The sequence below is a fragment of the Fringilla coelebs genome, assembly GCF_963513975.1.
Source record: "Fringilla coelebs genome assembly, chromosome: 5".
NCBI lineage: Eukaryota > Metazoa > Chordata > Aves > Passeriformes > Fringillidae > Fringilla > Fringilla coelebs.
Genome location: NC_140033.1, coordinates 6,970,731 through 6,994,591, shown reverse-complemented (window position 1 = coordinate 6,994,591; position 23,861 = coordinate 6,970,731). Strand labels below are relative to the sequence as shown.

Here is a 23,861-nt window from a genome sequence, read left to right as displayed (position 1 = left end):
TCTTTAGCCTTTGAGCTTTTCAGCAGGTTATTATGATGGTATTTCTGAAGGTTTCTTATTGTATGTGGGAAAACAGTGACTCCATGCGTCCTTTGTTTAAGAGAGAAAAATGTGCATGGCAAAGCAGAGAAAAACCCAAACAACAGGAAGCAATGCCAGAATTGTACCCACTTAAGAATGTAAAAAGTACAGCAGTGAGTACTGTGCCAGATTGCTTCTATTCTTGTAAAATAATCCAAGTTTGCTGTGGAGGCCTGTTTCCTGCCACAGCAAAAGGTCGTTTTCTTTCTGTGAGCTTTCTAAAGGCATTAAATCATTACTAACTCCTGTGTCCACCTCCAGTCCAAGATTCATGCTGCAAGAAGCCTGAGTGAGATTGCAATTGACCTGACTGAAACTGGAACCCTCAAGACCTCAAAGCTGGCCAACATGGGGAGTAAAGGCAAAATTATCAGTGGAAGCAGCGGGAGTCTTCTGTCATCAGGTAGGTCCTTTGTTCTGTAACTGGAGGGAGCATGGTGGGAAGGGCCATGGCCATGGTATAATGGGGAGCAGCCAGAAGCTGCACTGCAGAAATGGAAGTCACTTCCCTTTAGCTTTTCTGTCTGTCCAGTGGCAGTCCATCTCTCAGCACATTGCTCCACAAACAGCACAGGCAGCAGCCTCCCCCTCTCTCTTTACCACCACTCATTTCCTCTTTGACTCCAGGATGTCATCTCCAACCTCTCAATTTCCAGCTGAAACCTGGTCTCTCTTCACAATTTTTACCCTTACCATCCCTTGGTATCCAGCTTATCTGAAGCAGATGGGTTTGTGAAGGAGTGCCCAACCAGCAGTGGGGAAGCAGTCACCCAGTGTAGCTCACAAGGGAAACTGAGGCTGAGAACTGGTGATGTTCCTCAGCATTGTGGAAACAGGGTGTCTTCTTCACTGAATGCACATCTGCTTTGCCTCTCTGTTGCTGGGATTTGGCTGCTGTCCCAGGCTCAACAGAACTGTTCCCTAGCACTCTACCAAACTAGTGCCAGGGTCCTGAAGGTTCCTCTTGTGGCTTAGAGCACTTTTGCTGTGTGAGGAAGATGTAATGTGTGATTGAAACCCAAGGGAAGGTGATGCAGAGGAGAGCTAGAGCAGCAGGAGAGAAGGACTGGAGAAGGCAGGTCAGGAGGTTGTGACTCTTTGATACTTTTCTGTTGGTCTGAACCAGGCAAGCTGTGTGTAAAACAGTGAGAAGTGTCACTGTAGGGTTAAAGCAGCAGGTGATATTTAGCAAAGAGCTTGAAGCTGCTTAGGTGAGCTCTTCAGGAGGGCAAGGTTTCTGGTATTACCAGAAACAGTTTCAGACAATTAAATACCTTCTGTTAAGCATCACACCAGTTTATCAAAACCAAATGTGTTGAGATGTGTAACAGCAGAGAATAACCTTCTCAGGCTTGGACAAAGGAAGAACCTGTCTAAGAATGCAAATGCTTTAAAACTGAACCCACACTGATGTAGTAGATTAGCTTTGCATTACTGTGTCACTCATGTTTCTTAAAACCCTGCTTGGAAAATGTTCAGCAAGGGGTTAAAATGTGCAGTGCTTCCAGAGCTGCTTGCTGTGCAATTCCTTGCCTTGCCTGCAAACAGAGTTGCCTTTCTGCTCCTGAGCTCTTCCTGACAAAGGGTACAATCCACTGTCTGTGCCTCCCATTGCTTGGGGAGTTGCAGTAGCTCAGCAGCTCCCAGATTGGTGTCAGGTTGTTGGAAGTCTTTGTTTGTTTGGCATTTTTTCCAGCTCTCCTGCTGGAAAGTAAATAACATTAAGTACCCCAAGAAAGCTCTTAAGGTCTTTCCAAGATCTCAGCCTCCTAGGCACCATTCCTAAGTTTGTGAGAGCTACTTGATAGTAATCCTAATTCCATGTTAATACATGGACTTTTTGTGTTCCTGGAAAAAAATCACTGGGGTCTACTTCTGCTCTTACACCTGAAGAGAGCAGTAGCCATGTGAAAACCAGCAAAAAATCAGGCCCAGAAAAGCTGCTGTAGGCCCAGCATCTATCAGGGTTAAGTGTAAGGAAATTCCAAACTGGGAGCTGCCCATGCTTTTATTTCTCAACTTTTGTGCTCCCTGCACCTTTCTGGCTGAGGGCAGGATTTGTAGACTCATCAGAATTGCACTAGTGACTAGACCCACCCAGAGTTCATTGACCAGGTGAGTCATTTCTTCAGTCCTGGGGAGGTGGATCTGCCTACCTGGGTGCCTTCACAGGACTGTGTGAACCTCTCTTTCTGTCAAGGTGCTGCTGGTGGGCCAGCGAGCACGGCTGCCTCTGTGTTCCTTTCTTCAGAGCTGCCTGGTACATCCTGCCAGCTCTGAGGACAGGGCTCTCCCCAAAATGTTGAGGAGAGCTGCAGAGTTTGCTACTGCTGTGTGCCTTCCAGCAGCTACAAACAGCTACAAGAAAATATTGAGAGAAGGTGTCTGGCACAGGTCAGGTACCCTGGATTGCTTCCACACTCACTCTGCTCCAAGATCCCTCTCCCTCGAGCCTGGCTGGTGGAGGTGGCCCATCCCTGTCCCACTGGATGGGAGGGGGCATTCAATGTCTGTCCCACTGGGCACAGTCACTGGCTCTGTCCCAAGCTTTGTGTTTCCTCCCATTGTGCCAAAGATTATCGGCACACAACCACAACAATGATGGGTTATCGCAGTACAGTCTGCACGCTGGAGAGAATAAGTGCAAATGATTAAGTGTCCACAGCAGACTTCCAGGCTATAAATACCTCAAGTGACTCAAAATCACAAGGTCAGGACTGAATCTCTGTTTGCCCCTACTTCCCTACTATTCTCAGTTCTTTTTTTTTCCTGAAAATTATTGTAGTCATTTCCTCCCTCCATCTCACTCCTCCTCACTGAGGGGGCTGTCAGAGCCATGAGGAGCGTGCCAAAAGTGGCATGTCTCCCCTGGGCTTGCAGCAAGTCTGCAAGGAAAAGTTTGTTGTTGCTTCCAGCTGTCACACTGTCTGGAGAAGATCCTGCTGTGCAGTACAAGGCGGTCGCTGCTCCACATCACTTACAGTCTCCAGAGACAGCAGAGGGGAGATGGAGTCTTACACTGGGAAGTGGCTTCCCCTTGATCACAGCACTTCAAGACCAAAGCCTCAGCTCCTCCATTTTTCCCACACTCTTGATCTCAAGCCATCCTTTGCAGATTTGTAATTTTGATGCCCAAGTCCATTTCTGGACTTATGCATCTGACAAGCTGCCTCTAACTTTTGTCCTCATTTTGGATCTAAAGGGGCCTCTCTAGGACAGTGGACTGCTGTGATTTAGTTCAAAGATCTGCTCAGGATCTGTGGGCCATCCCTGGACATCTGGGGAGAGATTTGCCTGGGAGTGAAATCTCTGCTTTCACACAGGCAGGAGCCAAATCAAAGCCAGCAGAACAAAACCAGGTTGGTTCTGAGATGGATTTTTCCTTGGAGTCTATGCCATAGGGTCTCCAAGCTAGTGAGGAGCCCTGTATTCTCTAGGTTATGGTTGTGTGAGAGACAACTGCTCACTTCAAAAATTTTAAAAGGTTTATTAAACCTTGACAAAAATACAACAAAGGAAATACATAAGGAAATACATAAGGAAAAAGCTGCAGTGCTGGGAACTGCCCCTTGTGCTACCATGCAGCCAGTTTGTCTTCAAGATGGATCAGTCTTCTATACCCCTGCGGGTTTCATCAGCCAGCCCTGGCCCCTCCCAAAGTCTATCAGTCAGCTCTTCTTTGCCATTTATCAGTGCAGACTGCTTTCTTGTAACTTGCTTGGAGATCAGGTGTGTTGCCATGCCACACCCCCTAGGCACCAAGCTTTTCCATTCCCAACTGCCCCAGGTAAGGGACATGTGCACACTTGCTTTTTTACCTGTCTCCAGCTGTCGGATGGCAACAAGGACATCTCAACTACAATAGCATAACTATACATCACTAAAGCTTTTATTAATATTCATACAATAGTTATATTTTAATTGCAAGAGCCAGTCATCTCATCATCCATCTATCACAGTTGGACTGAACTCCAGACTACCTTCTGTCTCTGTGGGCAGACACGACACCCCAGAGGAGCATCTCTGCTTGAGCTCCACAGGCGCACTCAGGGAGCCTCCAGACTGAGCCCCACTCCTTCTGCAGCAGTGGAGGTTTCCTGTGCAGGGGCCTGTTTATGTTTGCAAGTACCACAGCAGAGTGCAGCCAGGCAGTTCCCAGCGCCGCCGCTGCATCCGGCAGGGCTGTGTTCCAGCTGGAGCGGACACACAGCACCCGCGTGGCCATCAGGAGCAAGCAGTGAGTGAGTGAGTGAGTGAGTGAGTGCAGGGCTGGTGAAGGCGAGAGCCCACAGGATATCTGAGCTCATCCTCTGTGCAGCAGTTCCAGCTGAGCTCCCGCCCTTCTCTTTGCAGAGAAAAGCAAGGCACAATTTTCCCCAAGAATATTTCTGGGTTTCACATTCTCTGAACATCAGAGAAAGAAAAACAATGCTTATCATTTGCTGTGCCTGTGTTTGTGCCAAAGTAGAATGCAATATGGAGATTGTTTACCCATAGTGATGGTGTTTTGTTTCCTTGGCCTATGATGGCTGAGTGTGTGTGTGTGTGTGTGTGTGTGTGTGTGTGTCGGGACTGTCGGCTGGCAGTCACAAGATGAGGACATTTGAGTGCAGAGTTGAGTGCTTGGCAGATTCAGTTTAGATGTAATATAGTATAGAGTAATATGGTATAATAAAGTAATTAATTAGCCTTCTGATAAGCTGTAGTCCTCCTCATCATTTCACCCTGCCACAGGGGTCATCCTTTTTCAATACCATGACACAGAGGAAATCCATGTGTTGGGCAGAGACCAGAGATAGGGGCTGTCTGGGGCTGCTGCTGGTTGTGCACTGACATCCTGGTGCAGTGAGTCAGCCCGGGCTCTGGCACGGAGCAAGCGTGGGGGGAACTTCCCTCCCTGCTCAGGGGACCTTCCGCAGGGACCTCAGCCAAATGCCAGTGAGCTGGAGCCAGCAGCCGGATGTAGTGTGAAGGGTTTGCCATATTTAGATGTGTTTTTCCTGGAACAGGAGACTTGGAGAATGAGACAGAGAAGAGATGCCTGGGTGTTTTTGCCTTGCTGCTGCTGCTCAGCCACCTTGTTGCATCTCCTCTCCTCTCCCCTCACAGCTGGTGTCACCGGGATCTGTCTCTCTCTGCTCTTCAGCATCCCATCTGTCCTCCCTGCTTGTTTTTCATCCTTCTCATTCATCCCTTTTCCAAGCTGACTCCACTCTGCTACAATAAATGGAGGAAATACAACCAATGAGTCACTGGTAGGACTCGTCTCTCCAAAATGGTGTCTTCTCTCACCCCTTTGGCAGGCTTTAAAGCAAAGCTTGTCTTGGACCCCAGCAGACTTGTACCTGCATAACCCTGGACCAGATCCTTCAGGGGTGTGACCCATGTGCTGCATGTCCCCTTCAACATCCCCAAGACCTCACCGGTATGGAAGTGAGCAGAACCCAGCCTGTTAGCATTGGTGATGTTCAGCCATGAATTCTGCTGGAGAAGGAGCTGGACAGGGAGGACCATGTTCCCCCTGTATTTCTCAGCTCATCTTCTCCTGAATGTCAGTGGATGAAGAAATCACCCAGAGAGGCCATGTGGGTATCTGAAGATGAGTGCTGCTTCCACAAATTAGTAGGGCATTAAGTGGACATTTAGGTCACCAAGGCCTGTGTCCCATCCTGTATGCTGAGAAACAAAGGGCACATACACGTAAAACCAGCCCCCAGTTCGGCAGGTTCCTGGTGCCCACCAGAGAGAAGACTCTGTGCCTGCTACCTGGTGTATTTTCACAACCCTTTTTGTTTTAGGGACATCAAATGGTTCTGCAGAAGTGTGTGTTAAAATGCAGAGCTTGGTAAATCCTTGCACTGCGAATGGGAAGGAGGCTGAAAAATAATTTTCACAAAAAGGTTCAAATGCCATATAGGAAAATTATATATTTCAGCAACATTTCTCCCATTTACTGCATTAGGAATTAACCCTAATTGTGGGAGATAAAATACCTGAGAAAGCCTCCCAGTAAACCATTTCTGTTGCAGCAGGAGCCTCTTGTGTTAGGACTGATCTCTTAGGACTGATTTTTCTCTGTTGCTGATCCGCTTTGGAAGGCACTAGGCAGCCATGACTCAGTGACCATATCTAATAAGGCTGATTTAAGGTAGTAGCTACTTGATTGGTTTGATTTGTGCTGGTCTGTGTTCATTTCTTGGTGGTTTTACAGTATATTGACTTGTCATGACATTTTTGGGTCAATTGCCACTGGGTTTAGAAGTGGATCGCTGATCACAGCCTTATTCAAGGTAGGATTGATACATATTTATAAATAAAATGCCTCTAATGGAAGTCATAGGCACCCAGCAATACAAAGCATTGTTCTCTGCTCATTTACAGTCATCTCATACAGTGGTGGTTCTCTTGACTGATCAAGTTTCCAGTTCCTTTTTACCCATAAGAAGGAGCAGAGAATCCAGCCAATAAAAATCTAATAATACACTGCAAAATAATTCAGCTTTTAAATAAAAATTCAAAGCCAACATTAGTGCCAGGAAGTGAATGACTTTGGTTTCAGCAGTAATCCCATTGCTTCACTCAGAATGTGACAGCAGGGTTCCAGGTCCCCTCCAGTTCCTTTCTTTTGTGGGAGCAGTGAAAAGGATGGCAAAATGGGCTCTCAGTGGACAAAATGTGCACCAGTTGTGTCAGGGTTGAGACCAGCATGGTTCTCACACAGGGAAAGCACAGCTGGAGCAGATGCTGTGAACTGTCTGGGCTTGATTTGGGTCCCTACCAGCTCAGTCAGAAGCCTTTTGTTTCCTTCTTGTGGGCGTACCCCAAATCAGCACAGGGGTCTGGCCAGATGCTTGTAAATGTTTCTGTGTAGCTGCTGTGGCAACCCACACAGCAAAGAGGAATAGCTTTTAAAAATAAATCTGAGGCTGCTGTGGAGGTATGGAGCAGACAGAGGAAGGAAAGGGGAAGAGCAGTTGAAAGGAAAACACAGGTCATTAAAGTTGTCAGAAAAGAAAAAAAGGTTCAAAACATGTGCTGGAATCATGAACAACTTTTTACCAGGACTCGGCAGTTTGTTGACAAGACCATGCAGAAAATCAGCAGTTCAGTTTTGCTAATAACTGCTCACCAGGGTTACTATTAAAAATTACTGAGTGCTGGAGAGGAGTTTCCCTGCCAGTGCAAATACAGGGCTCCTGTAGAAGGTCCCATCAGGTTCTTCCAGCACAGACGTGTCTGCAGAGTTGAGTTTTGCTTCTTTACAAGGGCAAGCACAAATAAAACAAGGATGACTAGAGTAATTATACAAATATCTTACTGTAAGGTTCTCCTCCTTTGTCTGATAATGCTCAGCCTGGCTGACCTTTAGGGAGATCTCTTTCACCACCCCCACTTCAGGGTAGCCCAGTGAAAGGTGTACAGAAGCAGAGTGGTGTTTCATTAATAAATGCCAGCTATCTTCTTAATGAAAACTGCAGAAAATAGTGGTGGAAAAGATCTGTGAGATTTCCTGCTCCCCCTGAGCCGATGCAGAACTGTCTTGTGGCAATTTTGCTTCAATCCCCTTTCAATTTAGCTTTAATGGTCTGCTGGAGTAGTAGCAATGAAAGATGAAGCTGAAAGCACAAATTTCACTGTTTTGTTGCCAAAGTAAAGAATTGTTCCCAGATTCCTTCCAAAGCTCTGTGAAATAACAGCTTTTTCAACCTCCTTGGGCTGAGTGTTTTCACTGAATGCTTGGAGGCCCCTCTAACCCCCATCTGATGACAGGTGCACAGAAAATTTCATGTAGCATCATGTTGTATCTGACTCCTGCAGATAATAAACGTCTGCTTGCTCTGTGCCATTGCTCAGGAGGGGCAGGGAACAGGTCACTACTGAAAAAAAAATGTTTCTATTGATACACCAGCAAAAGGAGGGATAAGAAGAATATCCATCCTTTATTGTGTGTGAGGGAAGCATAGTGACAAAGGATAAGGTTACTTCATCAAGAAGTTCTCCTGAAGAGCTGAAATTACACATGTTGTCATGATGTCTGAGCAATAGAGTCTGACTTATGCACAGACCTACTTCAGTGGGAGTTGCTGGTAATTGCCACTTGAAAAGCCAAGCCATTTGGACATGCAGTTAAATATCTCGACCTACATCTTTACAAGAAACAGCTACTACCCCAGAAGGAGCTATGGTTGGGGTTTTTTGGTGTATTTTACAGGAATCTTGCTAGGTAATTTTGTTCCATTACAGTTTTTCATAGAACAGGCCCTGTAAGTGGATTGAATTGCATGTTTGCTACTAGGATAATTGCAGTTCTTAAGAAGTAGGCTGTATTGTCAAATGGTTTCTCCTAGACTTAATTTCCAAAAAATGCCTCTCCAGAGTTTTGTAAACTGCACTTTGCCATTGGAAGCTTTTATGGGAATTGTATGTGGGTTTCCTCTAAGATCTTTAGATTAATAATTTTGCTGCTTTTATTTTTCCAGATAATGGTTACAAATGTCTTTATGTGCTCCACTGTTGAATCTCTGACTGTTAGCTTAAACATTAAGGATTTGCTGTAAACAAACGTGCCTGGGTAACACCTGCTTCATGTCACGGTCCCATTTCTTTTTGGAAGGGCTGCGTCCAGGCTTTGGTAAAATTACAGGCACTCCAGATGTGTGTTCCGCTGTCAGCTGGCCTAGTGAAATCATTGTTTATTGACAGGTTCCCAAGAGTCAGACAGCTCTCAGTCTGCCAAGAAAGACATGCTGGCTGCACTGAAGTCCAGGCAAGAAGCTTTGGAAGAGACGCTGCGCCAGCGCTTGGAGGAGCTGAAGAAGCTGTGCCTGCGGGAAGCGGTAGGCACTGGACACTTCATAACCTGAACACTTGGTGCCTTGCTTTGTTACAGCTCCTTGTTTGGAGCTGGGCTGGGGCAACAGATGAGATTCCTTCCAGTCACCTCTTACAAAACCCATTGTACAATGGCCTCAGGGAGATCCAGCTGTTTCAACCCCAGATTGCAAAGTCCAGGGCTTTTTTCCCCACTTCAGCTGGGTGCCCTGTTGGCTTGGGGGAAGGAGGGTGCTCAGCATCCGTGTTTGCTCTTTGAAATTGTGAATAAATTGCATTCAGCCAGGCTTCTTATTAACTTTGATAAGAATATCCTGCTATTTAAATGCCACAGGAAGGCTGTTCTATGTGCTGGTCATCACTTCTCAGAGACTTTTTACTCCATTAGCAAAAATAGCCCCGAGGCTGGCACACTTTCTTCTTGGAGCAGGCCCAACTTTATTTGCTTTTTTTTCTTCTCCAAGCATGCTCTGCCATACAGCACACAAGGTCTTATCTGCTCCGTGTAGATTGCCTTCATCCAGTCAGCTCTGGCACTGCTGGAAAGGAATGCCAGTGTGGAGGCAGACCTTGCAAAGAGGAAGCACTGTGGTCATCCCAGGTCATGCAGGACACCTCAGGAACCCATAACCTTCCCACTCACCTGCCAGCTCATTTTGGAGTACATAGGAGGCCATTTAGTGATCAGTTTAATGTTTGGGGAAATCACAGCTCTGCTGCAGCTGTGTGTAGAGATTTAGCACGGTGTACTCAGGTCATTCAGCAATCCTCCCATGTTTACCAGGCCTGTGTATCTGATTTTAATAACAAATTGTGACATGTAACACAGCAGGAAGCTGGCTGCAGACAGTGGCACAGAGATCTTCCAGTTCTTGCTTAATATTTGATGTGTATCTACCTTTTGACAAAAATGGGAGAAATGGGTCACTGATTCAGGTCTCATTGCACTTTGTTTCAATTAATGCATAGTTTTAATGCCAAAAAGAACAAATTGGGAAAATACCTCTCCACAAAGAGTGTCAGCAGAAATCTCTGCTGCCCCTGTTCCCATTCTTTACTCCATGGGAGCAAACCCTTCCCACCTGAGAAGTCCTGGTTGATGTCAGCAAACAACTTGTGCTGTGAGAAAGGTCACAGGATCAGATCCAATCTCTAAGTCCATTGAGCTGAGATCATCCACAGGAAAAAAATCACAGCTCTTCAGGGGCTGACAGTCAAGGTCTGGAGGCTCTACTTGGCCCAGAGGAATTTACTGCCCTAAGCTAACCCTGCCTGACTGCTGATGACTAATCCTTGCAGCAGCACCGGATGCAGGGGAAGATGTGCCTGTGCCACAGCTGCAGGAGCTCACAGCCCAGTGCCTTCCCTTTAACACCAACCTGGTTTTGGTTCAGCCTGAAATGCAGGCACTTCAGGAGCAAGCAGGACACAGGCAAAAGCTCCCACTGGGGCAGGGAGCTGGGGATGAGGACCGGTAACTCCTTAATGTGCTGTGGCAAGGCTGGCCAGAGCCCATCTGTCAGCACATTAAGAGCTGGTAGAAAGTGTTTGTGCTTTCCATAGGTGATTTGAGAGAGGCAGTTAATGGACACTTGGAATCTGACCCCATCTTGCAACCCTTCAGCTCATCCATCAGCAGCTGCTAGTTGAAAGCTTCCTCTCAGGCTGCCCTTCCTCCTTTCTGCTTTGGCATGGAAATGGCCAAAACAGAAGAAGAAGATGGCAAACCAGGAGATAAAAAAAGAGTTAAAAGTGGAGGTATAATTAAGAAAGCATGGCCAGAACCATTCATAATTCTGGTATCAGGTTACTTTGGGCCATCATCACTACTCCAGTTACTTATTAATTTAGATTACATTTCATGATCGTGCCTTTGAATACTTTTTAGGTCATGGAGGCAGCATGGTAGCCCACATTCATTTTGTTCTGCTCTGATCTTTACAGATTTAACAGAAGATTAACTCTTTACCCACTGCCCTGCTTCATATCACATTGGGAGTTCTAAAGAAAATAGCCCTGTTGCCCTCAGGCTACAGGAATCAGTGTCTTGGTGCAGTGCTTAGAGCCACAGTACAAGAACACATTTTGAAAGAAAAACTGAAATAACCCAACAGGGCTGGAGGGGCAATGCAGAGCAGGACTCTGAGACATTGCAGCAATGCCTCTTGCAAGAGGGGGCTGTGCACATCATCACAGAGCTCTGCTGGGAATTGCTTAAAGGGAGGATTTGAAAATGCCAGGTCCTTGTTTCCAAGTGACCTGAAAAGAGTAGAAAGAAAAAACCCCATTAGGGAGTGGGGGAGAGGCCAGGGCAGGCAAGGACTGGGCTGTGCACCCACACTTGCATTAAGGTCAGCTGCTGTTCTTTGGGATTCAGATGATTTAGGTTACTCTGCCAGCTGGATCCTCTCAACACTGATGCTAAGGAGCACAAAAGCCTTTTGTCCTTCATGGGGAGACTTTTGAGTACAAGGAGTCTGGGCTGTGCTGGTAGTCAGGCTTCTGCCTTTTTCTCTAGGCAGTTCAATGCCTTCAGTTCAGATGTGTGTGCCTGTATTGTGTAGCCTGGGGGGAAAACCCTACAGCATTAACATCAGTAGTGGTGCTGCTTCCTGTTGTCTATGTATTCTGAAATTCTGTGAGGTTTGCTTCAGATTTTGAGCATATCTTTGCAAATAACCCCGTCAGTCTGACAGAGTATCAGCTAATAATTGCTCCAAAGCTGCCCATGACATCACTGGGGTTTGGAAAGCATTCTAATACATGAAGTGTTATCAGACAGGTAATGAGGTACCAGGCACTGCTTTTAGTGACCATTTCCATTGCATTCCTCTCAGACACATCATGAATCAGGTGGGAATGTTTTTCTGTGCAGGTCATAACCTGTATGGCTGTTACCATTGCAGCTTTCTGACTCAGCAGACCTGCATCCTGCACGAAGGCTCTGGGCTCTGCTCACCCCTCTCAGAAGCACTCAGCAGATAGGAGCTCTTGCTTCCTGCTCACCCTGCAGCAGAGATGAAAGCTTGTGTGCTGCAAGCCTGCCCTGACGCCCTGGGGATGGGCACCACTTACAGACCTGCCCAGGGCAGGCCACAAAGATCTGTATTCATGCACAGGTTGAGGAGGAGGTCCCCACCCTCAGTGCTATGTTCTGAGTTTGCAGGGCTGACTGCCCTCCTGTGTGTTTATCAGCTGGCTGAACTGGATATGTTGTTAATGAGTACCTGTCATTTTAGGGTCACACAGGAGTGGTGGTGCTTTGCTGTGCTGCAGGATTTCCCGGAGCACTAACAGCATTTTCTGCTTACAGGAGCTCACAGGAAAGCTGCCACGAGAATACCCCCTGGATCCTGGGGAGGAGCCACCTATTGTAAGGAGAAGAATAGGAACTGCCTTTAAACTGGATGAGCAGAAAATCCTGCCCAAGGGAGAGGTGAGGCTGTGCCCTTCCCTTCCAGACACGTGTCCCCACCTCAGATCTCTAAGATGTCCCATGAGCATCACACAGGAGCCATCAGTCCCATGGTCGTTTTTGTTTTAAATTACTGTAATTGGTCACAGTGCCCATTTGAGTTTTTTTAATATCCATCAGAATGTGGAAGGAGTGAGGGAGTTGGGGACTTTACTTCAGACTCAGAGTAAAGGTGAAATTATTAAGGTTCAGCCCTTGCTTTTCTAGAGGTTACAGAAATAGCCTGGGTGACAAACTGGATCACAGCAGTGCAAGTGCTCTGGTGACAAGGTGCAGTGATTTGTGTGAGCAGGGAGCATATCAGGAGCCCCCCAAGCCATCTGAGCCCTGCTTCTGCCTGTCTTGTTTTTGCAAACAGCCACTTGCTTTCCACTCCAGTAGCAATCCAAATTCAGGCCCCCTCTAACCAGGGAGAAAAGCATCACCATTATCCATCTCAGCCCTGCCACAGCGAGATAAAAGCATTTTGCTCCCCAGTCCTTAAACAAAAGAGCCTTCATCCCTACCTATGGGGAGCTGGAGTTACATTTTTCTGAGTTTGCCAGGGAGTGTTTGTTCCCTTCCTTGCTCCCACAATGTGCTGGGTCAGTGCCCTGAACCGTGGCTGTGAAAACAGGCCTGCAGCAGCTGTAAGGCAGGACCGGATTCACAGAACAACTATTGTCTGTGGAGGCACATTTGTCTCAAGACACTTGTGTATATTCCAGTCTTGAGTTTCCTTTTTATTTTTGTAGGAGGAGACACTGAAACTGGTTGTGACTGTGTGGTTTGAGGCTCAGTTCAGCCAGGGAATTAACTGTTTGTCGTTTTGTTGGCATTTTCCTTCTGCTGAAAAAATAAACAGCTGGAGCTCTTTAGTTTTGTTCTCAATGGAGCCTGGGAGAGGAATTCCACCGCAGTCAAATATTCATGAACTAGCACATTTAATTAAGCTTTTCAAAGGGAAGCATGTCTTAGCTGAATTACTCCTAAAACCCCTGCAGTCTGTTGGCTGCTCAGTTATAACCTGATCTCCAGCTTCCCCAGCTCCTATTGCTACAGGGCAGCTTTTGGGGCTGCTGGGTGAGGAATCTCCTTACTCCAGTGGCAGGATTAGGTGTGGAGAGCAGGAAGGTAAAGCAGCTCCTCCCCAGTGTAGGCACTCAGAAATCCAAACATGCTGACTCAGCTTTTCTCTACCTCTCTCTCCATCTGTCAGATTCTAAGGCTGTGTTGAAAACCATAAATTTCTGTTCTCGAAGAATGATGTTGAGCTGTGTTTGGCTGCCAGTTTGAAAGCATTTAGGGAGGCTAGCAATGGTTTTCACGCACTTTTCAGCAAGTGCAAACACTGGAAAATCAATTTTAAAAAAAGGTGAAATATTCCCTCAACCACGCAAATCCAGGACTGAAATTACTAGCTGTGACAAGGACCTGAAGCAAGGCACTTGCAGCTGAAGGCAGATGATAGCTCTCATTTCCTAGGGCTTTATTTATAGGGGCCTCACTGGAGGAAAATAGACAGTTATGGACAGGAGGAAAATTAATATATTTTTCCTAGGATATACTGAATGATTTAGAGCTGAATCTGTGAAGGTCTGCAATGACAGCTCTCACATCAAACTCACCATACCTTTATCAAGACCTTTGTCAGACCAAGACTTGCAGGAAAGGGTCCTGATTTTTTTCTTGGTAATCACCTTTACCTGGTCTGTAATTCCTGACTCTGGGAAGGCTTTTACCAGAAGATGATGAATCAGGATTCCAGGCTTTAAAACCCCATCATATCAAGTTCAGTTTTAATAAGTCTGGCACTAACAGAGTTTATAAAGTCTTCAAAGCAAAAAGGGATCTGTTAAAAAGACAGAAGGTGAGTTCATTCTTCAGTGAAGTAGGGGAATGATAATTATAGTTTTAAGGCAATGCTGACTCACCACTGATAGCAAAAGTATATTTTTTAAGCCAGAAGCCCAGAATAAAAACTTCAGAGAACGCTTCAGTCTCATTAAATCCCACAGCATCAGCTCTTACGCTGCTGCTGAAAAAGAGATTTGAGCTTGCATAACGGGGATCTCCAGGAATATATGACTGTCTCACCTTTCACTAAAAGTAGAAAAACTTGTCTTTTTTTTTTTTTGTTAATTTGCAATGTACTGGGTTCCTTTCTCTAGCAGACTAATTCCATTGAGCTGGGGCAGGTAGCCAGATCTGTTGCAGATTAGCAAGGCCCTTTGAAGCTCACAGCCTGGGGTCCTGGTGCAGACTGGGAAGCTCTATATCAGCTTATGCTTTGGCATAAGTTGTCCTAAGTCCCTTGACTTTGGAGGGTAACCAAAAATGGATAGGTAGCTTCGAGGGTACACCGGATTGCATTTAAAAACTCAGCTGAGGCCCTGCAAGGGCTAACTCTGATGGCACTGGTTCTTTCTGGCATACAGAGAGCTTGCTGTTATGCACTGCAGGCTCTCAGATCCCTCCTGGCTGACAACTCAAGGAGGCAATTTTCTGGTGCCATCAGTTGCAGCAGCCCATAATTAACTTCAGCTCATACTTACCCCAAAGTGTTTGGTGGGTGCCAAGCAAACCTGTCAAGGAGGTTAAAGCTGTGGCTTTGCATCAATACATAGCAGTGAAATCAAATGGGGCTTAGATGTGGAGATAGAAAACAGGGAGAAGGAGCAGGGGGGGAGGCGGGTGTGATCCATAGATGGGTGTAAAAGGATGAATGTTTACTTGAGCAGTAGAGCACCATTGAATTTGGCCATGTTGAACTGCTTGAAAAGTCAAACAGCACATCAGGGTTAGGGCTGGAGCTCACATGTCCTCCTTGTGTGGGTCAGCCCTTCCACCGGCTGTGCTTCCAGGCACTTTTGAGAGCAGGTGAAGGCAAGATGGGTATGCTCAGAGAGGCCCTGAGGGCAGCAGCATGACTGTGGATGCTTTGCTGATGGAGAACCTTTGTTGGAGGTCACTGGTCAGGTTCTGGAGATCTTGCACATAGGTGGGCTCAGGGAGTTTGGTGGTAACCAGAATCCGCTCGCCTTTCGCCAGGAGGCAGAGCTGGAGCGCCTGGAGAGGGAATTTGCCATTCAGTCCCAGATCACGGAGGCTGCGCGGCGCCTGGCCAGCGACCCCAACGTCAGCAAAAAGCTGAAGAAGCAGAGGAAGACATCCTACCTGAATGCCCTGAAGAAACTGCAGGAGATCGAGAACGCCATCAACGAGTACCGCATCAAATCTGGGAAGAAGCCAACGCAGAGAGCCTCCCTGATCATAGATGGTAAGTGGGCTTGGTGCCCATAGTGTCACAGAGGGGCTGTGGATGGCAGGAGGCAAAATTCCTACCAAATTTCCCCTCCCTCCTCCTCCCTGTCCTGCCTGGAGGACCCCAAGGGTGCTGTCAGAGGGTGCTGTGTGTTAGGGCTGTCTGGGTCACAGCAGCAAAGCTGTGTTGTACCGTGGATGATCGGGGTGTCAGCAGAGCAGGCTGTGACTCCTTTGTTCACCTGTGAAATTGCTCTCTTGGTGTCTCCTCCAGAGCAGTGCAGTACAAATGTAATTAATGTTAGCAGATAGGGGTGAGCTCTCTAGCTCAAAGGCATCTGTAAAATCAAAGTGGGAGCAGTCTCATTGCTGTGTTCAAATATTTCTTTTCTTTTTCTTTTTCTTTTTTTCTTGCAATGTAATTCTCAGGGCACTTTATGGTTTACTGGGCTGTTGATTGATTTTTCATGAAATCCATAACTTTCTGCCATGGTTCTTTCTCCCTTGCGGATTTTCCCCTTTCCCTTTGACTCGCAGAGCTTTTCTCTGCGCTTTTGTGGCAGGAACTGAGATTAGAGCTGCTGTATTTGTGACCTTGCACCTCAGGCAGAGATAACAGACAGCCATGAGGACACAGGTTGTGGGGGCAGCTCAAATATCTGCATGCCGGGGACCGGAGAGCTTTTCCTGCTGCTGTAGAGGATGCTCCAAAAACATTTCCTTGAATTCCACAGAACTTGTACTTAGAGTGAGCCTTTAGTTAGCAGCAGGATGATCATTTTAAGATGGATCAAACCCAGAGTCCTTAAGGGCCAAGATGTAAATCTCACTAATGGCACTGTGCCAGTTTGCATCCTCTGGGGATCTCAGCTCTCTCTTGTGACTCAGTCTTAATCCCCAGTTATTGAAAAGAGTTAGCAGCTCCTTGAAAGGCAGCCTGCTATTTGGAGACCTGACCTGTAGCTCTGCCCTCCCAGACTGGGAGTGGGCTGAGTCAACCATTCATAGGAATTTTGCCTCTTGCTCTGGGGGAGGAAGGCATGGGTGATTGCTTAAGGCTAAGATTCAGTGGACAAAGATCATGGTGCTGTTCAGCACTCAGTCACTGCAAATCTTGGGACCATCTGACCATCTTTGTATTTTCTTCTCTTCAGAAGGAAACATTGCCAGTGAAGACAGCTCCCTCTCAGATGCCCTTGTTCTCGAGGATGGTATGTTGGCTGCTGTATGTTCTAAAGAGTGGGAAGGGATGTGTGAAGTCCTGATTGACATTCAAAATGGAATTACTGTTCTGTGTAATAGTCCACTGATAGATCCCCAGAAGAAAAAAGCTTGGTTTCCCCTGACTCTTATCTTGTAGTCAGACATCAGACCTGGAGCAGTGAGTATTGCTGTGGTTACTGCTCTGAATTATTTCAAAAGACAGTCCTAGAATGGCCCCTTATTTTCCCTTAAGTTTCAGTTGTTTTAGTGCATCACACACTCTCGCTGGCCATTCTCTCCCAAAATGGGAATGTCAGCCAGTGCCCTTCTGAAAGTCAGGTCTTCAGGATGGCCCTGAGCACAGCCAGGGGAAGCAGGGCAAGGAAGCAGGCTCTGGAGGTGCGATGGCATCTCTCTGGGCTGTGTTGCCATTGGAGGTGTCACACAGCCATCACCTCTCTCTCTCCCTTCTCTCCACAGAGGACTCTCAGGTCACCAGCACAATCTCCCCTCTGCAGTCCCCACACAAAGGCCTCCCTCCGCGGCCGCCGCTGCACAACCGGCCGCCGCCGCCGCAGTCGCTGGAAGGGCTCCGCCAGATGCATTTCCACCGCAGCGACTACGACAAGTCCCCCATCAAACCCAAGATGTGGAGTGAGTCATCCCTGGATGAGCCCTATGAGAAGGTCAAGAAGCGCTCCTCGCACAGCCATTCCAGGTGAGCCGGCTCTCTTGAAGCTCCAGCACAGAGATATTCCCTGCTTTCAGGAGGGACAGGTGGGAGCCCTTTCAAAATTTACAAAGTTGTCCCTTACTAAAAGGAGACTTAAGTGTTTGGCCAATAGGCAGGTCATAAAAACAGGCTACAGCCACGTGATTGCTGTTTGGTATCTCAGTGTTATTCTACAAAACATTTAGAAGGGTGAGATGGTGGATCATCTGAGGGCTTTGACAGGACTTGACCTCTGGAACCACAAGGGCTGGGACGCAAGCTCAGAACAGCATCTGACCCTACTCCCACTCACCCCTGCAAGATCCCAGGCACGTGCCTGGGATCTGAAAGGATGTGTGGGAGCAATTTCCCCAGATTCCTGTGGGAGAGCTGAAGCAGGGTGTTTCCTCTGCAGCAGCCACAAGCGGTTCCCCAGCACCGGGAGCTGTGCTGAGGCGGGAGGCAGCAGCTCGCTGCAGAACAGCCCCATCCGGAGCCTTCCCCACTGGAATTCCCAGTCCAGCATGCCGTCGACGCCGGATCTCCGGGTACGCAGCCCGCACTACGTCCACTCCACGCGGTAAGTCTTCCTGGCTCCAGCCTCACCTTGCTTACCCTGCAATAAATTTGCCTTCCTTTATCCTTCCCTCAGGGTATGAATTAATTCCCAGTTCAGGAAAGGACACAACCAGTCCTGGTCACGTAAGAGGCTCATGTGCTCATGCCAGTAGAGAATCTCTCCTGAAGTGACATCCTGAAATCCCTTCAGATAAATACGATTCTGCCCCTCATCCCTCCCCTGAAGTGATCAAGTTTTCTTCTGCTGGGACCTTTCATCTCAGACTGTTTATAGGCTCTACAGGCCACTTTTAAAATGCATGTGGTGCTACTGCTAAGTTCTGCAGTAAATTCCTCCATGGATCCAGCTGGAGAGAGCATGTTGCTTCCTGCCTGATACAAAATGTTGAATAGTGTTAATTTTCCCTCATGGATAAAATGTTTGCACATGTGCGATGTTAGGTGGGGATCAAGAGCAATCCAGCCAGGGACCCAGCTGGCAGTGGAATTTAGCCCAGGGTTGACACAGGAAAGAGCTGAAGTGTGTAAGGGATGTGTGGGGTCAAACTTGGCTGTGATTTTCAGGAGGATTTTTAACAAACTGTTCAGCTTCATTGCTCTTTTGCTTTTGTGGCAAGCACCATGGACACTGCAGAGAGCAGAACTGATCCAGAGCTGTGTTCTGGTCTGTGTCCTGCCCTAAGGGGAAGTGCTGCCATCATTTAGCTCAGAATAAACCAGGAGTTATGCCAACACATCAGCCTCTGGCAGAGACGATACAAGGCATTAAAGCTCTGGGTTAAATTTGTTACAAACTTTTGGCTGAGGGTACCTTTCAGTAGTGCAATGTCTGTTAACACTGGAGCCAAGCTGTATGAGAAATCAGCCTGGCACAGGGCTTGAAAAGTGGCCTTAACTAGGTAGGGGACATTTGGGTGTTTGAAACAACCATTGCTCAGTCTGTAGCTCATTCATGAGCTGCATGCCTTAGCTATCCATCACGTAGATTTGTTTCTGCTCCCTGAATGGATGGGTGGAGCTATTCAAACAGCTGGGGTGAATGGAGACCTCCCAGACTTGGCCATGAATCAAGCCTTGTAAACTGTGATTTGGGGTGGTTGCCTAAAGGGCTGTCACCAATGACATGCATTACCCATGGCTGGGCCCCAGTAGCACCAAGCTGCTTGATAAGGGGGGACTTTTTCGATGACCGTTGGAGAAATCACAGCATTCAGGGCTAAGTATGGGCAGTCTGTCCGTCTGTCTGTCTCTCATCAGGTGGATTGTACCCATGCAGGACTTTCATGGGCCACTTGCAAGGGAATCTCACCACCTTTGTGGTCTGTGAGGTGCCAAGGCTTGAGGCTCCCAAGCTTTATCCTTCAGACCGGGCTTTTCCCAGGGTGGCATGCCACAGAGGAACTGGATTGGGCAGGGGTTTATGTCCCTCATGGTGCTGCAGACTCCATGCCACCACCAAGGAACTGGAGAGGAACAGGAACAGGGCCTAATCACCTCAGGCCCTGCAGCAGGGAAGCATTGCAGGCAGCAGCCCCAAGCAGTGCTGCAAGGGTTCAGGTTTTCAATGCCCTCGGATTCCTTTTGTGGCTGTGTGTACGGACAGGGATGGGGAATGATTCAGCCTGTTAACTTAGAGCCTGTTCTTTTTCCTGGTGCCTGCAGGTCAGTAGATATCAGCCCAACCAGACTGCACAGCTTAGCTCAGCACTTTAGACACCGGAGCTCCAGTTTGGAGTCACAAGGAAAGCTCCTGGGCTCAGAAAATGAGACAGGGAGCCCTGATTTCTACACCCCAAGGACTCGTAGCAGTAATGGCTCTGACCCCATGGACGACTGCTCTTCCTGCACCAGCCATTCCAGCTCGGAGCACTACTACCCTGCTCAGATGAACCCCAACTACTCCACCCTGGCAGAGGATTCCCCGTCGAAAGCCAGAGAACGGCAGAGGCAAAGGCACAAATCAGCAGGAAACCTGGTCTCTTCCAATTCAGGGAGCATGCCCAACCTGGCTGCGAGGAACGGGACGGGACACCACCGTGTCTACCTGCACAGCCAGAGCCAACCCTCCTCCCAGTACAGGATCAAAGAATATCCCCTGTACATCGAGGGCAGCTCCACGCCCGTGGTGGTGCGGAGCCTGGAGAACGACCAGGAGGGACACTACAGCGTGAAAGCACAATTCAAAACCTCCAACTCCTACACAGCAGGGGGAATGTTTAAGGAGAACTGGCACGGGGATGAAGTGGACTCGGTCAGGCTGACCCCGTCCCGCTCCCAGATCATAAGGACTCCATCTCTGGGCAGGGAGGGCCACGAGAAGGGCTCGGGCAGGACTGCGGTGTCGGACGAGCTGCGGCTCTGGTACCAGCGCTCCACGGCCTCCCACAAGGAGCACAGCCGCCTCTCGCACACGAGCTCCACCTCCTCGGACAGCAGCTCCCAGTACAGCACATCTTCTCAAAGCACCTTTGTGGCACACAGCCGGGTCACGAGAATGCCTCAGATGTGTAAAGCAACATCAGGTGAGAGCCGGGCCCGGGCAGAGAGGTGGGAGGGATGGGAGCCTTATTCGGCCCAGGTCTATGCCAGGTCTTACACCCCAGCTGGAGAGCAGTGCCAGAACACAGCACGTTATCTGGCCTGCACACACTGCTCACCAAGCCTGGAGGTGTAACACTGAGGGGCAAGCCTTGTCCAAGACATTCATCAGTGGGAATGTTTGGAAACATCCATGGAAATCATCAGTTCTTAATGATGGGCTCAAAAGACAGAGAGGGACCAAAGCCTGGTTATTGCCAGGTCTTTTCTCAGAGTGCAGTTGGGTTTTAGGTGATGGCACTAGAGGCTGAAGGTGACAAACCTATGGGAGCATCACTATTCATAATTACAGCGAGGGGAGTGATGAAGCAAGCACAGACTAGGAGAATATATGTACTCAGTGAAACACCAAAAATATGAGAAAGGTTAAGTGGGGCATCCCAGCCCCTCCACCCCCCACAAAAATGTTTGAGCAATGACATCTTTGTGCACTGCTGAGACTTGGTTTTCCCATGCAGCTCCAATAACTCTGCTGATAATACCCTGAAATTCAGAGTGCTGGAGATTGAGCAGTGTTTTCCTCTGTGTTAAGTACTGAGCATTGCTGTTAATATTAAACATATATGTTACGCACGCCTCTGTGCCGTTAATATTAAATGGTGAGAAAGCAGTCAAATTCATTACACTGAGAAGGAAGGCTACAATGTGTGTGAAACAGCCCAAGGTTAAATATTTACTAGCCATCAGTCACTCCTTGTCCAGCCTGTGTGAACAGATCAAGGACTTGCTAAAAACCTGAGCCACGTGCCTCAGCCTCAGCATGGGAGACACCATTGCTCCAGCTGCACTTGCCACTGCCTCCCAGGCCGACCAGTGCATTGTCCACCCGTGCTGGCTGCTGGCCTTCTGCCATCCCAGCGTGCTGTCCAGTCCATGGTGAGCACCACACTGGCACCAGAGGGGCCCTGCACTCACTGCCAACTCCAGTGTGGAGTCAGAGGCTCCTCGTGGGCCACCAGCAGCTGCCCAAGAAGGGGCTGGTTGATGTGTGGTGCCAGCACTCATAGGAGTACCAGGGGTGGACCAAGACACAACTGAGTAGCTGCTAGAACCATCCTGTGTCTCCCTGTGAAAATCTGTCTTCCTCCCTTTGGTTGATGGGCATTTCTGTTCCTTGCAGCAAGAGAAAATGCTTGAGCTCAGGAAAGCTTTTGGTTAGCCTTGGAAAGTGTAGCAGTTCAGGAAAATGGTGGGTTGGGGTGAGAGCACATAAAGGTCACTGTCAGGCAGTCCATTCCCTAACTCAGCTGGGTTTTAACCTGTGCAGCCCAAGAATGTTCAGTAATCACAGCATGGCCTGACCAGTTGGCAGCATAGATTGGTTTTGTGTTCAGAGTCTGTTCTCAATCACAGCTATGGGAGGATACTGACCGCAGGAGCTGTCAGCTCCAGAAGCAAATTAAAATTTGTTTTGCCCTTTAGGAGTCATTTGGCAGCAGCTAAAGAATTTAACAGCAGAGAGAGGGGTACCAGGTAGAAGCCTCCATAATTTCAGCTGATAGGTCAGTTGGGTTGCACACTGTCCTTCAAAGAGCATCAGACTTCTGGCATGTATTAAATTCTAAGGCATGTATCAGAGGGTCAACACTCTATAGACTTGAGGAGGAAGAAAGATTAGTGAGGTGGTTTTATTTGCTGCACCCTCACCAGGGAAATTCCCCCAAGAGCCACTGCCCATTTGTAGTCCAGCTTGTTTCTGTCTTCGTTCAAGCATGCTAAGCCTTCCTTTGGTCCCTAATAGGACTGTCAACAAAGGCAGGCATTTTTTAGAAATCCATAGTGAAAGGAAGTTGTAGCTTTCGAGATCTTCACAGCAGTGTACTTGTCCAGGCTCTCACCACTGCCAGCCCTGGCTCCTGGGAGCATGGAGCATCTCCCCCATCCCTGGAAACAGGAGGCTGAGCCTGGCAGCCTGAGCTCCTCCAGTTCAGAACCTATGGAGTCCAGGCAGCAGCAAGCAAGTTTCTGTGCTGGGAGAAGTGTGGTGTGAGCCAGGCAGGATCAGGAGAGTCTGGGTGGCTGTAGTGAGCTGAGGCCAGATCCAGCCCGTGACGTGCAGCAGTGTCAGCACAGGCTGTGCTCTTGCGCCGTGTTCGGGCACACTCACCCTGGAACGGGGCAAGGCCTGTCCCAGGCTGTGTTTGCTCACAGCCAGACATGTTTCTGCTGGTCTGACCAGCTGATGCTTCTGAACCACCCTGACCTTTGTGTTCTCACCTCACCAGTCGTTTTTCTCCACCCTTGGTTGTTTTCCAGCTGCCTTACCTCACAGCCAGAGGAGTTCCACGCCGTCGAGCGAGCTCGCAGCCACGCCGCCGGGCAGCCCCCACCACATTCTCACGTGGCAGACTGGGTGAGTGTCTGTGGGGTCAGCTCAGAGAATCCACCTCCCTCAGTGCCAGTGAGAAAAGGCTCCCCACACACAAACACAGCTGTAGGGAATGTTTCCCATGTGCTCCATAGCCTACATCCACATGGAGCATTTCCAGTCTCCCACCTGTGCTCTCGTGGTGATGGAGCTCTGCTTTAGGCTGAGCAAGACATGGCTGAGTCATCCACACCCAGCACTGCTCCAAGCAGTGTCAGCTCCACAAGGAAAGGAGCCCTGCAGGTTCCTCCTGCTTGGACAGTCTCCTTCCTCCAGTCTCCTTTGAATGTTGAAATAGCTGATGTTTCTTTTTTAGCAGCCATCACACTGGCTGTCCACACCAAGACCTTGTTGAAAAGGCAAGGTTCAGTGCCTGTCATACCTGTGTGTGCAGCAACCTCATTTTTCTGCTCAGCTTTCCCCAGCAATGTGTCTGCATGATTTTTGAGGGCATCTTTTTTCAGCTACCACTGACATGAAGGTGCTTCACCAGAGTGTGAGGGAAGCATTACACACCCATAGCTATTACTAATGTAAATACAGTAATTGGGTTCCTTGGCACCTCTTTACAAGACAGGGAGTTCCAGGAGTGAATAAACAGCCTTTTGCAAGCTCCCATGGGTATTCTCTAGCACTCTCTGTCCAGCAGTTCTGTCCTGCCATGTGAAATAAAGGTCATTTCCAGATCCCATCCAACTCAGCACATCCAGTGGGATGAGATTTTGGCAAGATCAGCTAGATCTGACACTACAGTCCTCAAAATACCCTCG

The 23,861-nt window shown here is 48.2% G+C and overlaps 1 protein-coding gene across 3 annotated transcripts in view; it reads left to right on the top strand.

Moving 5' to 3' along the window:
• Positions 1–23,861, top strand: part of FRMD4A (FERM domain containing 4A) — a 212,232-nt gene that overhangs the window by 181,299 nt on the left and 7,072 nt on the right. For all 3 annotated transcript variants that reach the window (XM_084206682.1, XM_084206684.1, XM_084206683.1), the window contains exons 14-22: positions 343–484; positions 8,785–8,918; positions 12,227–12,349; positions 15,419–15,647; positions 16,786–16,842; positions 17,315–17,552; positions 17,962–18,126; positions 19,788–20,647; positions 22,980–23,076. In XM_084206682.1, coding sequence (XP_084062808.1) covers positions 343–484; positions 8,785–8,918; positions 12,227–12,349; positions 15,419–15,647; positions 16,786–16,842; positions 17,315–17,552; positions 17,962–18,126; positions 19,788–20,647; positions 22,980–23,076 — 2,045 coding nt within the window. The remainder of the gene's footprint in view (positions 1–342; positions 485–8,784; positions 8,919–12,226; positions 12,350–15,418; positions 15,648–16,785; positions 16,843–17,314; positions 17,553–17,961; positions 18,127–19,787; positions 20,648–22,979; positions 23,077–23,861) is intronic.